Source organism: Mytilus galloprovincialis, chromosome 5, assembly GCF_965363235.1.
Source record: "Mytilus galloprovincialis chromosome 5, xbMytGall1.hap1.1, whole genome shotgun sequence".
NCBI lineage: Eukaryota > Metazoa > Mollusca > Bivalvia > Mytilida > Mytilidae > Mytilus > Mytilus galloprovincialis.
In genome coordinates this window covers 67,399,688-67,412,779 of record NC_134842.1, presented here as the reverse complement: position 1 = coordinate 67,412,779, position 13,092 = coordinate 67,399,688, and the positions used below count along the sequence as shown (strand labels likewise).

The 13,092-nt window shown below is 32.0% G+C and overlaps 1 protein-coding gene across 1 annotated transcript in view; it reads left to right on the top strand.

Moving 5' to 3' along the window:
• The window catches only part of LOC143074120 (protein hobbit-like), a 118,889-nt gene that overhangs the window by 8,370 nt on the left and 97,427 nt on the right, over positions 1-13,092 (top strand). Inside the window, exon 3 of the mRNA XM_076249666.1 lies at positions 7,696-7,745. Within this exon, the coding sequence (XP_076105781.1) occupies positions 7,696-7,745 (50 nt within the window). The remainder of the gene's footprint in view (positions 1-7,695; positions 7,746-13,092) is intronic.

The window sequence follows — 13,092 nt, the reverse complement described above, 5'->3', positions numbered from 1 at the left end:
TTAAATGTAAGGTGTTTCCCCTTACAAATTGTAAAGTGTTTCTAAAATGGACAAAACAGACTGCTGACAGTGTTCTGGCAAAACATTATCAATTGAAATATGAAGTAGGGTTTTCATCCAACTTTTAATGAAAATAACTATTCCAAAAGTCTTGAATTTAAAATTATATATACCAGCAATTAATAGGCTTTGATAAACAAAATACCATGATTAAAGTACTTTTCACTAGTTATTAATTGGCAATGAAAAGGTATGTCCCTCCCAAGGGGAACAACTCCTATAAATAAATCTCTTACTAGAGAGTCAATTATTGATTTGGCAAATAGACTATTTGGCCTCAAATGGTACTTTTCTTCTATGGATTACATGCTAAATTTATCAACATTTAAGTAATGAAAAAAATTAGGAAAGGGCACTTCTTAAAGAGAACCGTACTATAAAGTGTACTGATACTAGTTTACACCAGTCTAGTCAATCTTTTATTTTTTCTTGACTGAAAATAATTTCAAATTGTGAAAGAATCAAACAGCCTCAAAGAATACTTTCTCTTCTACTGATTACATGCTTAATTTATCAATATTTTAGTTATTGCAGAACAAGGAAAGGGCACTTCTTTAAGGAGACATCACTCCTTAGTCTAGGTACCAGTTTGCACCAATTTAGCCCATCTTTTATTTTTCTTGACTGAAAATAGTTCCAAATTGTGAAAGAATCCCAGAAACCTGCTTGTTAATTAATTCCTGTCTTCCAATTTCCCTTAGAGATTTAGTTAAAGTCTATCCTACTTTATTTTATAACAATGATCCGTCTGCTGAACAAAATCAATACCATCACAACAAAAATGAAATATTAACTTTCTTCACTGTTCACTTTGTCTTGATGGAAGATCAAATTGAATTTTTGAATTTAAAAACTTTTAATCAACATCAAGTCATTTAATTTTCATTTTTTCCCCATTAAATCAGAGTTTATTCATTAGAATTATAATTAAGGTATTGACAAATGATTGAATGAGTTTTATCCTGAAAAACTATAATTATTTTGTATCAATATTATTTCAGAAGTATCCAGGGCATAAAATGAAATATCATTTGCTCTATATAACTATGAAAATACATAATTAGTATGGCATTCATTATCACTGAACTAGTATATATTTGTTTAGGGGCCAGCTGAAGGACGCCTCCGGGTGCGGGAATGTCTCGCTACATTGAAGACCTGTTAGTGACCTTCTGCTGTTGTTTTTTCTATGGTCGGGTTGTTGTCTCTTTGACACATTCCCCATTTCCATTCTCAATTTTATGACATGTCCCTCATTCCTACAGTCAGGAGCCTGTAAATAATTTCAGTGGATCTTGTTAGGTTGCTGTCTGTCATATATATTTATTTGTTTATTGTTTAAGGTGAAATTGGGTCTTTGGTTATCTCTTTTCAATGATTTCACAATATGCCATGCTGAAGGCCTTTTATAGGTTGCTATACTTTTTATACGACCGCCCGCAAAATTTGAAAAATTTTTCGTCGTATATTGCTATCACGTTGGCGTCGGCGTCGTCGTTGTCGTCGTCGTCGTCGTCGTCGTCGTCGTCGTTGTCGTCGTCGTCGTCGTCGTCCGGCGTCCGAATACTTTTAGTTTTCGCACTCTAACTTTAGTAAAAGTGAATGGAAATCTATGAAGTTTTAACACAAGGTTTATGACCACAAAAGGAAGGTTGGTATTGATTTTGGGAGTTTTGGTCCCAACATTTTAGGAATTAGGGGCCAAAAAGGGCCCAAATAAGCATTTTCTTGGTTTTCGCACTATAACTTTAGTTTAAGTTAATAGAAATCTATGAAATTTTGACACAAGGTTTATGACCACAAAAGAACGGTTGGGATTGATTTTGGGAGTTTAGGTTTCAACAGTTTAGGAATTAGGGGCCAAAAAAGGGCCCAAATAAGCATTATTCTTGGTTTTCGCACAATAACTTTAGTTTAAGTAAATAGAAATCAATGAAATTTAAACACAAAGTTAATGACTACAAAAGGAAGGTTGGTATTGATTTTGGGAGTTTAGGTCCCAACAGTTTATGAATTAGGGGCCAAAAAGGGACCCAAATAAGCATTTTTCTTGGTTTTCGCACCATAACGTTAGTATAAGTAAATAGAAATCTATGAAATTTAAACACAAGGTTTATGACCATAAAAGGAAGGTTGGTATTGATTTTGGGAGTTTTGGTCCCAACAGAATAAGGGGCCCAAAGGGTCCAAAATTAAACTTTGTTTGATTTCATCAAAATTGAATAATTGGGGTTCTTTGATATGCAGAATCTAACTGTCATGACTGTGTATGTAGATTCTTAACTTTTGGTCCCGTTTTCAAATTGGTCTACATTAAGGTCCAAAGGGTCCAAAATTAAACTTAGTTTTATTTTGACAAAAAATGAATCAGTTAGGTTCTTTGATATGCTGAATCTAAAAATGTACTTAGATTCTTGATTATTGGCCCAGTTTTCAAGTTGGTCCAAATCGGGGTCCAAAATTAAACTTTGTTTGATTTCATCAAAAATTGAATAAATGGGGTTCTTTGATATACCAAATCTAACTGTGTATGTAGATTCTTCATTTTTGGTCCTGTTTTCAAATTGGTCTACACTAAAGTCCAAAGGGTCCAAAATTAAACTTAGTCTGATTTCAACAAAAATTGAAATCTTGGGGTTCTTTGATATGCTGAATCCAAAAATGTACTTAGATTTTTTATTATGGGCCCAGTTTTCAAGTTGGTCCAAATCAGGATCTAAAATTATTATATTAAGTATTGTGCAATAGCAAGTCTTTTCAATTGCACAGTATTGCGCAATGGCAAGAAATATCTAATTGCACAATATTGTGAAATAGCAAATTTTTTTTTAATTAGAGTTATCTTTCTTTGTCCAGAATAGTAAGCAAGAAATATCTAATTGCAAAATATTGTGCAATAGCAAGATTTTTTTTTAATTGGAGTTATCTTTCTTTGTCCAGAATCAACTTAAATCTTTGTTATATACAATATACAATGTATATTCACTTTTTACTACCAACTGATAAATTATAATAAATAACATTCAGTGATAACAAGCAGTTTTTTTTTACATCTTAATATTTTATGATGTATTTAAATGAGTAGTTATTGTTGCAAACTCCATTAGAAATTTTAATTGAGATTAGTTTTGGAATAAGGGAAAGGGGGATGTGATTAAAAAAATTGGGTTCAATTTTTCTCATTTGAAATTTCATAAATAAAAAAGAAAATTTCTTCAAACATTTTTATGCCCCACCTACGATAGTAGAGGGGCATTATGTTTTCTGGTCTGTGCGTCCGTCCGTTCGTCCGTCCGTTCGTCCATCCGTCTGTCCCGCTTCAGGTTAAAGTTTTTGGTCAAGGTTGTTTTTGATGAAGTTTAAGTCCAATCGACTTCAAACTTAGTACAAATGTCCCCTATGATATGATCTTTCTAATTTTAATGCCAAATTAGAGTTTTTACCCCAATTTCACGGTCCACTGAACATGGAAAATGATAGTGCGAGTGGGGCATTCGTGTACTGAGGACACATTCTTGTTTTGAGAGGATTAATATTCAACAGCATAGTGAATTGCTCTAAGAGAAAACAAAAATTTTAAGTTCATTAGAACACATTCATTCTGTGTCAGAAACCTATGCTGTGTCAACTATTTAATCACAATCCAAATTTAGAGCTGAATCCAGCTTGAATGTTGTGTCCATACTTGCCCCAACCGTTCAGGGTTCAACCTCTGCGGTCGTATAAAGCTACGCCCTGCGGAGCATCTGGTTGGGTTTTGCTCATTGTTGAAGGCTGTACTGTGGGTTATGGTTAGGTTTCAGAATTGGTAATGCACTTAATCATACTAGTAACCCTAACAAAGGTAATATTTAACATTGTTCAATGGATTTTATTACAAGTTTTTCTTAAGGTGGTACCTAACACTACAGGGAGATAACTCTGTAAAGTCAGCTAAACGTTTTAATTATGTTGTGTTGTAAAAGGAATATTAAGATTCTCAATGATCAAAATGGGTGTTTGTCAAACTGCTAAATAACCAGTGTAATTTTTCTGACAAAACGGTTGGTTCAAAATTTTTGAAATTTTTATATTTTAGTTAGAGGGTCAAAGTAAGTACTTTGACAAAATTTTATGAAAATTAAACGAGCCAAATTAATTTTAGTGCAAGTGTTGGGTACCACCTTAACAGAGTACCGGTAGTCCTTTTAATTTAGATAAATGATAGATATAGATTTCTATTCTTGGAGCATTCTGATCTAGATAGCAATTAGGTTAACTTGAATGACAAACATGAATTAAGGGATATTGGTTGTATGTTGTATCCTGAATTTGTTTATCAATAGCTGTTCGTTTATTAATAAAGTGTGCATTGGTGATTTGTATAGCACTATGATTTTTCTCTATAATTAATTAGTTTAAACATATTTGTTTTATAGTGGATTGGGAAACAAGTTATTGCAACTTATATTAATCCCTTTCCACTTTGCGGGTGCGAGTGCTACCTTGTAGCGGCATTAGCCTATTCTTTTTCAAAATCTGCAAGGGTGTCTTTAATGTGCAAGAGATATGGCTCTCTCTTAACACGGGTCAACCAAATCGTCTCCTTACGACTAACTATCATCTTCCTCAAGACCATACTCGCAAATGGTGTCAAGGGAGAGCCAAAAATTGAGTTCCTGAAATTTTCATCCCGGACGGGAATCGAACCAGGAACGTTTGTGTTAGTAGTCCGATGCACTAACCACTACTCTATAATTAAGACAACTGTTATTAGATATGATTTTATGAGACTCACCTAATATGAGAATGTCAGTAAAAAATTAGAGGACAATGAAATTGAAAACTGACTTTTGCAAAAAGTGTGCATTTGCTTTATTGATTTGAGTAGCTAACCACCTTACAACAGTTTTTATCATTAGACTTAAAAAACAATGAAAAACACAACATAAAAAAAGTTTACCAAATTAAAATGAACATATTTAACACCTCCTTATTCTGTATGTGCATGTACTTATGTCCTAATTATAAGTCCTATTTATAGAAGCCTCTTTAATTCAGTGGTTGTCTTTTGTTGCTGTATGTCATATTTGTCTTTTGTTCGTACATAAATCAGGTCTTTAGTTTTCTTGTTTAAATTATTTTACCTTTGTCATTTCTGGTCTCTTTATAGCTTGCTTTGTGGTATAGGTAATGCTCATTGTTGAAGTCATATTATGACCTATAGTTGATTACTTGTAAGTTGTTAGTGTCTTGTAGATAGGGATCTCATTTGCAATCATACCACATCTTCTTTTTGTAATTTATGACCCTTGATCTCAGTATTGTGAGTCGGTGTCCCACATTACATGTGTTTTCTTCAGCAGTAAAGAGTATACATTTGCTCATTGTTGAAGGCTGTATGGGTAACTAATTTTAGTTGTTTATTTCTATGTCATTTGGTCTCTTTAAAAAAATTGTCTCATTGGTAATCATACCAAATCTTCTTTTTATACATAAATGTTAATAAATGTTCAAATATTTTTCCATAAATATATGTTAAAAATTGTACATGTACCTATATTGCACAGATTTATCTTTTATGTTTTACATACGTAAAAGAAATAATCCTAAATTAATTATATAATAATGTATATATGGCTCATTACAATCAATCAAATACAAGATTGCCAGAAGCTTTCAAGTTAATAATACCAGTGTTAATGTTATATTTAATCTGCAAAATAAAACATGTTAAATATGTCTTGCAACTAACTTATACTGAGCCAATGGAAAAAGGAAACACAACTTGCTTTTAGTTACCATTGTTTGTCTGTTTCGTAAAATTAATAAAAGTTTTTAAAGGAAAGTTTAATCATGTTAATCATTAAGTGACATTAATGAAAAAAAATCCTTGTAATTTGTTTTAAATAATAAAAAGAAAAACCAATAGAAACATGTAAATTTCAACAATAAATGATAAATTAATATCAATAAAAATCATAAAAAAAAAGGCTAAATAGTAGAATATTAGAATGAATTTTGGTCAATAATTTAGGTAGTTTAGACTTGCCTTTTCATTTTACAGTTTTCATTTGAAATTGAATGGTCAAAATGCAAATTAGAATAACAAAATAACAAATAAAAAATTGTTGATCATGGACACAATGTCATATTGATTTCGTTACTTATCGGGAAGATCCATTTGTTAGAAATTAATTGAATGGAAAATAAAAAGAAGTTGATTGCTTCTATGGGATTTCAGTATAGAATCCATTGATTGCATTTCTGGGATGAAAATTGAGACCTATTAATCATTGTATTTCATATATCATTTACAATATGAATAAGTGATTGAATTGGTATTTGTATTATTCTACATTAAATGCTTTCCAGATTGTAAGGTTCTCCTCTTTAAAGGTGTGAATTTTGTAAGGTTCTCCTCTTTAAAGGTGTGAATTTTGCCATGATTGTCATCATTTGAATAAATCATTGGTTAGGAAAGCATTTGGTACACGTCTACTAGTGCGTCTGCTAGTGTGTCTGCTAGTGCATTATCTTGAAGAAAATAATAAAAGATTTAAGACATATCCTACCTGATTCCTAGTCTGGTGCAGGCTTTGTGTTTTTGGTATCAATACTACTGAAGACCAAAATGTTTGGGAATCCAATATAAAAAATATAGAAGACCATGAAATTGAAAAAAGACCAATTTTACAGCTGAAGACTTCATGTATTAACATGGTACTAGTTCCTTATCTTTGAAGATTTATTTGAAGATTTAGCTTTGATGAAATGTAATAAATCATTATTTTAAAACATTTTTACAAGGAAAGGACTTGGTTCTTTTTGGGAATTCTGGCTTCTTTGACCATCAATAGAAAATGACCTGAAGAGGCCAATAGTGCTGAACAACACTTATATTTGTTTGCTTTGTTACCATTACATGTTCATGTGAAATATTACTATTTATAAAAGAGGGACGAAAGATACCAGAAGTAAGTAAGTAAGTAAGTAAGTAAATTGTATTTAGAGTCAGCGATATATCATGTATATATATATATACAAAATAACAGACAAAACATGAGCTCTGTTGAGTTCTTAAACTGACTTTCTCTAATTCATCGTCAATTTATCCCTTTCTGGACCCATTGTATAAAAAAAATTTAATCAACGTGTGGTTCGTTTGACCTCAGTACTTCATTGGTTAAAATCCGATTAATGACGTCAAATTTTCTTGCTTTCCTCTGAAATTCCTATTTTGACGGCATGAAAAAAGGCGATCATGCCTGATGACGTCACATAAAAAGAACACATCTTTTTGCAGATCATTGGAAAAGAAGGAATAAGTTTGCCTACATAATTTTAGAAAATCATAAGAGAAACAGATTCCACGACCAAATCTCGTGTAATATGGTATTTATCCTCTCTCGACAGTTAAATTTTAAATATTTAAAACGCTCGGTCAAGCCTCCCGTTTTAAATTTGAAAATTTAACTGTCTTGAGTGGATAAATATCGTATTACACTTTATGCAGTGGTACAATCTATATTTAACCGACTAGAGGGAGAGTCAAACTCACAGATAGAAAATAAACTGACAACGCCATGGCTAAAATATACCAAAATTATAAATAATGTTTGAATAAGTTATGTATTATTATAATTTATATTTTAGGAAATAGATAAAGCATGGTTGTCCAGCTGTTTTGTGAATCAAGAGGTCAAGTGAGTATATATATTATATATATTGCTTGATTTCTGTCCTTTCATAGTTGTTTTTTTTAATTGATTCTAAAATTCTACCACTCTATGCAACTATTGCACTGTGTCAGGCGTCGTTTAGGTTAGCTAAGTAAAAAAAAAAAGCCAAGATTAACCTGATTAATTTCAATATTAATTTACAGGGGACCAAAATAAATAATCATCGACCTGAAAAAACAATACTGTATCATGATATACTATACACAAGCCATAATTTTATTCAAGAATTTCCATTTGTTTAATGAAATTCAATAATATCTTTTGAAAGACGTCACTGTCTAACATTGATATCAGTGACTGTTAATTTCATAACTAGGGAATAAGATCTTGTGTGATTTCTGTAGTAAATATAGAAAAGATTAAAGTTTTTTTTATCATATGCAAACTGTTTGTAATATATATAGTGATTCAGTGTGTCATTAGGGTTTAACAATCGTCATGATATGAGAGTAATTCTATTATCATGGTGAATGTTCTTATTCTTAAAGTTGTCCATTTAGAAATTAATGAATTATTAAGAAACTTAAGTTTCAATTTTCTCAGGCAAAGTTGACCCTAGATGGATTTTGCTATTATTTCAAAGACTGTTTTGATCATATAGCTCTTTAACTGATTCATTTCTTATGCATCCTGTGATTGGCTTACAAATTTTGGCTTTGAGCATTCCCGAAAAACGCATGAAATTTATAAAGTTGTGTTTTTATTTTTGCATTTCAGCGAAATAGAATGGTCTTAAATATCTTTCAACTTTTGTGAAAAATATTACCAATATAATCTGAGTTTGAAAACAAATACCTAAGTATTAGCTAAACCAGACATCCTTCAAAAGATTGCATGTTTGCAAAATTTTGTTGGAAGTTTCTGTTGTGATTATTAGCTGTTCACATTTATTTACCCCTGATCTTTGACAGGTCTAACTGACAGTTACATTACATCTTATACGTTTGTTTACATTAGAGATTTGTCATAGTGATATTACCATAAGGTCAAGGTTAATTGGTATTTGGTATGTAATATGTATAATGTTTTATGTTTGTCTTTATTAATACTTGTTCTCTTTGGCCATTAGGCCAGTAGTAAAAATTTTGAATTCATTTTGATGTCATTTTAATAGCATGGACTAAATTATTTGTTTTCATGGGTGCCATTGAGTAAAAACTTTGAGCGCATTTGTTTCTAACCTAAACGATGTAAACGATTACGCGCGTAGTCGTTTAATCCATTTGTTTCTTACAGTTTTTGGTCAACGTTGACATTGTTCACATAAACGATGTACGCGCAAAATAGTCGCGTAGTCGTTGATCGTTTATCGTTGAGACGTGTAAACGATGAATTTGTTTCTGCATCTGTCGTTTAAATAATTACGAGCACGTGTTGTTTTCATAAAGTCCTGGTTATTTATTTCCCGCACTTTTACCTGTTTGTTTACAGTGCGTGAGTGTAATCTATTTCTGTCTGACTACGCGGGGTCTGTAAAGTTTATTAAACGATGTATTTGTTTCTAGCAGCTTAACGTTTACTAAACGATAGTCATCGATGACAAAATTTCGGGTTAGAAACAAATGCACTCTTTAACATATATTCTATCTTCATTGGTTACATGAAATTTGTATTTTGTTGATGACTTTAATTTGTGGAACAGACTGGAATTAGCTCTGCCATGCTATATAATGATTGATTGATTATTGGTTGCATAAAGTCCAGTGGCAAATATTTCATGCCTATTTATATGATTAGGAATATAATTATAAAAACACAGTATTTTTAATTGAAAGAATATCATTTCTTGATTTAAAGTTATATAGAGAATGTAGAGCAAAACTGACAAAAGAGGTCTCTAAATTTAAGAAAGCTCCAATGGTTTAAAGTAACCAATTGTTTAACTATCACGTGGGGTACAGATAAATATGATATCCAGCCTGATTTGATGGCTTTTGAAATTGATGGAAATTAATTATCTCTGTTGGTTTTAATTGTTGATGCAGTTTTTTATCCTTTGAAGAAAATATATATATTCTGATTATGCTAAGATGGAATATCATTTAAGTAGAATTGTTTTCTTTTGATAAAGAAATAATAAATTTTTAACATACTCTCCAATTTATTTGCTTTAGCTATAGTTCATTTAAGTTTTCATATATATTCATACAGATTTTGGCTAGCTTTAACAAACTTTGCCATTTTTAACAAATCACAACAATTAAAGAACTGTTTTAAAAACAACATAGCCATGATGCATTTCCATTAGAGTTGATAAGACAACTACTATTAACTAAGAAATGTGGTATGATTGCCAATATTTCAACTATCTATCAGAGACCAAATGATACTAGCAACTATACACTGATAAAAAACCTCTGCTACATTATTAAAAGATATATAAATGACATGACAAAATATGAAACAATTCAAATGTGAAAACCAACCACTTGATTTATGAACAAACAAAGAAAGAAAAAATACATCAACAAATGAAAACCATTGAATTATAAGGTCACCCTCAGATTTGCGACAGACACATGCAGAATATGGCAGGATTTAACATGCCCAACCCTCACCCTCACCTGTGTCTTCCTTTTCAACAGATATATGGTTTAACTGCGAGGCTTATTATAAGAACAATATATTAAAATCTGTTGCATTTTCTAAATCACGATTTTGAAGAAAAATTGAAACTATATCATCATTCTTATTCCAAAATTAGTGTTATCACCTTAAGATTTATTAAATTCTACAAAATGTTGTCTCAAATCTTTTAAGTAAGTTCTGAAAAAGTAAATCAATTTTGAATATCTGAGATTGATCCTAAAGGTCATTAGATCAAAACAAGATCCAGTCAACTTTTCCATAATAGTACATTTAATTATAAATCCTGTGCTTATTCATATATATTAACAAAATAAAACTACTTGGTTGCTACAAAACTGAAAGTGCTAATTGCGAGAATACCAAGATCACACCGGTTTTATATTTCCTTATTTGTAATATGAGAAACACTGTGTTTAAGCAGTAGCTGATTGATTCATTTTTCATCTGATACCCTATCTGAATTAAATATATCTCAACAATTTTGATTGAAACCAATATACAGATTTTAAAAACAAAATCAGTTGCAATTCCCAAATTAGACTGATGTGCGACCTTAATAGTTAATCTAGGTCGTTTGTCACCATCTTCATGTCATCACTAGGAGGCTTTCCATTAGAGTTTTAATGTCAGTGGAATAGATCAGATAAGTAAATAGAGCAACATTGAAATAAAGAGGTCACGAAGTCATAACTGGCATTAAAAATATTTTCATCTTCATTTTTGTCGAGCCTGCGACTTTAGTTGCAGAAAGCTCGACATAGGGATAGTGATCCGGCAGCGGCGGTGTTTGCTCACTTCTTAAAAGCTTTATATTTTAGAAGATAGAAGACCTGGATGCTCCATACTTTGTATATGGAGGCCTCATGTTACGAAGTTTCCGTCAGTCACATGTCCAATGTCCTTGACCTCATTTTCATGGTTCAGTGACTACTTGAAAAAAAAGTTTAAATTTTTTGTAATGTTAAATTCTCTCTTATTATAAGTAGTAGGATAACTATATTTGGTATATGCGTACCTTGCAAGGTCCTCATGCCCGTCAGACAGTTTTCACTTGACCTCAACCTCATTTCATGGATCAGTGAACAAGGTTAAGTTTTGGTGGTCAAGTCCATATCTCAGATACTATAAGCAATAGGTCTAGTATATTCGGTGTATGGAAGGACTGTAAGGTGTACATGTCCAACTGGCAGGTGCCATCTGACCTTGACCTCATTTTCATGGTTCAGTGGTTATAGTTAAGTTTTTGTGTTTTGGTCTGTTTTGCTTATACTGTATGCAATTGGTCTACTATATTTGGTGTATGGAATGATTGTAAGGTGTACATGTCTAGCTGGTAGGTGTCATCTGACCTTGACCTCATTTTCATGGTTCAGTGGTCAAAGTTAAGTTTTTGAGGTTTGGTCTATTTTTCTAATACAATAAGCAATAGGCCAACTATATTTGGTGTATGTACATATTTCATGATCTACATGTCAGTCGCGCAGATTTTATTTGACCTTGACCTCATTCTCACAGTTCATTGCTCAGTGTTAAGTTTCTGTGTTTTGGTCTGTTTTTCTTAAACTATAAGCTATAGGTCAACTATATTTATTGTATGGAAGAATTGTTAGCTGTACATGTCTGCCTGGCATGGTTTATCATGTTTATCTGACCTTGACATCATTTTTATGTTTCATTAATCAATGTTTGGTTTTCTTGGTTAATGTTAAGTTTATGTGACAGTTGTAATAAAGCTTTACATTTAGGACTATCAACATAAAATCAATGATTAGAAAAGAAGGCGAGACATTTCAGTGTGTGCACTCTTGTTAAAATAAATCGATGTTTGATTTCTTTTTTTGAAAACCTTGGTAAATATATAGACAATAACTGTTTAGTGTCTTTAAATATCAGCTGTATTTGTACGAGGCTGGGAAACAAGGTGCATGCAAGCTTTTCACTTGAGACCCAATTGCAGGATAAAAATATATATCATTTTATACTGAAGAGAATTATCCCAGCAAATCCTACAATTAGATTGGTTGCCTTGAAATGGTATATGAACCTATTTATGCCATTTCACTGTCTCACAACTTTGGTCCTGATAATGCTTCCTGTCGTTATAACTCTGTTCGAGACCCCATCCTCGTGGTTTGCGGGCTGCACACCTGACCATTCTAGCTGGTACCTGAAAGCAGCCATTGTGAAGGAAGTAGAATGCAAAGCAACCAAAATTAGTAACAAAACAAATAGATCAGTAAAACTCAAATGGCCACATTTTTTCCTACTTGACAATTTAATCATTTAATGCTCATCAAACGCCTTCAGCCACCAAGCAGACATTGCTAGTGCTTACCAGCCAGTCAAGGTCATTGAACACCACCAGTTAGTTAAATGGAAGGATGGCAGTTAATGTTGAAATCAGAACACTACAGTATATGATATAATGGTTATTTGGACTTCACATGGGATAAAGACTTGTATTTCCTGTGAAGATCTTGAAACCAGGAATTTTTTGAATCTGGAATAATTTTGAATTCTGGAAAATTGATTAGAAATGTATGACAAGATCTAACCCAATACACCACTTTTGAATTCATCCGTCACCGGAAAAATTAGTCAATTATACGCGCCTTTATGACGTCATTTACCAGATAGAGGGGGTCGCCAGTATCCCTGCACTATAATTAACGTTCATCAAGCGTCTTAGTAATCGTCATTGTGCAGGATAAACTAGAAAGAG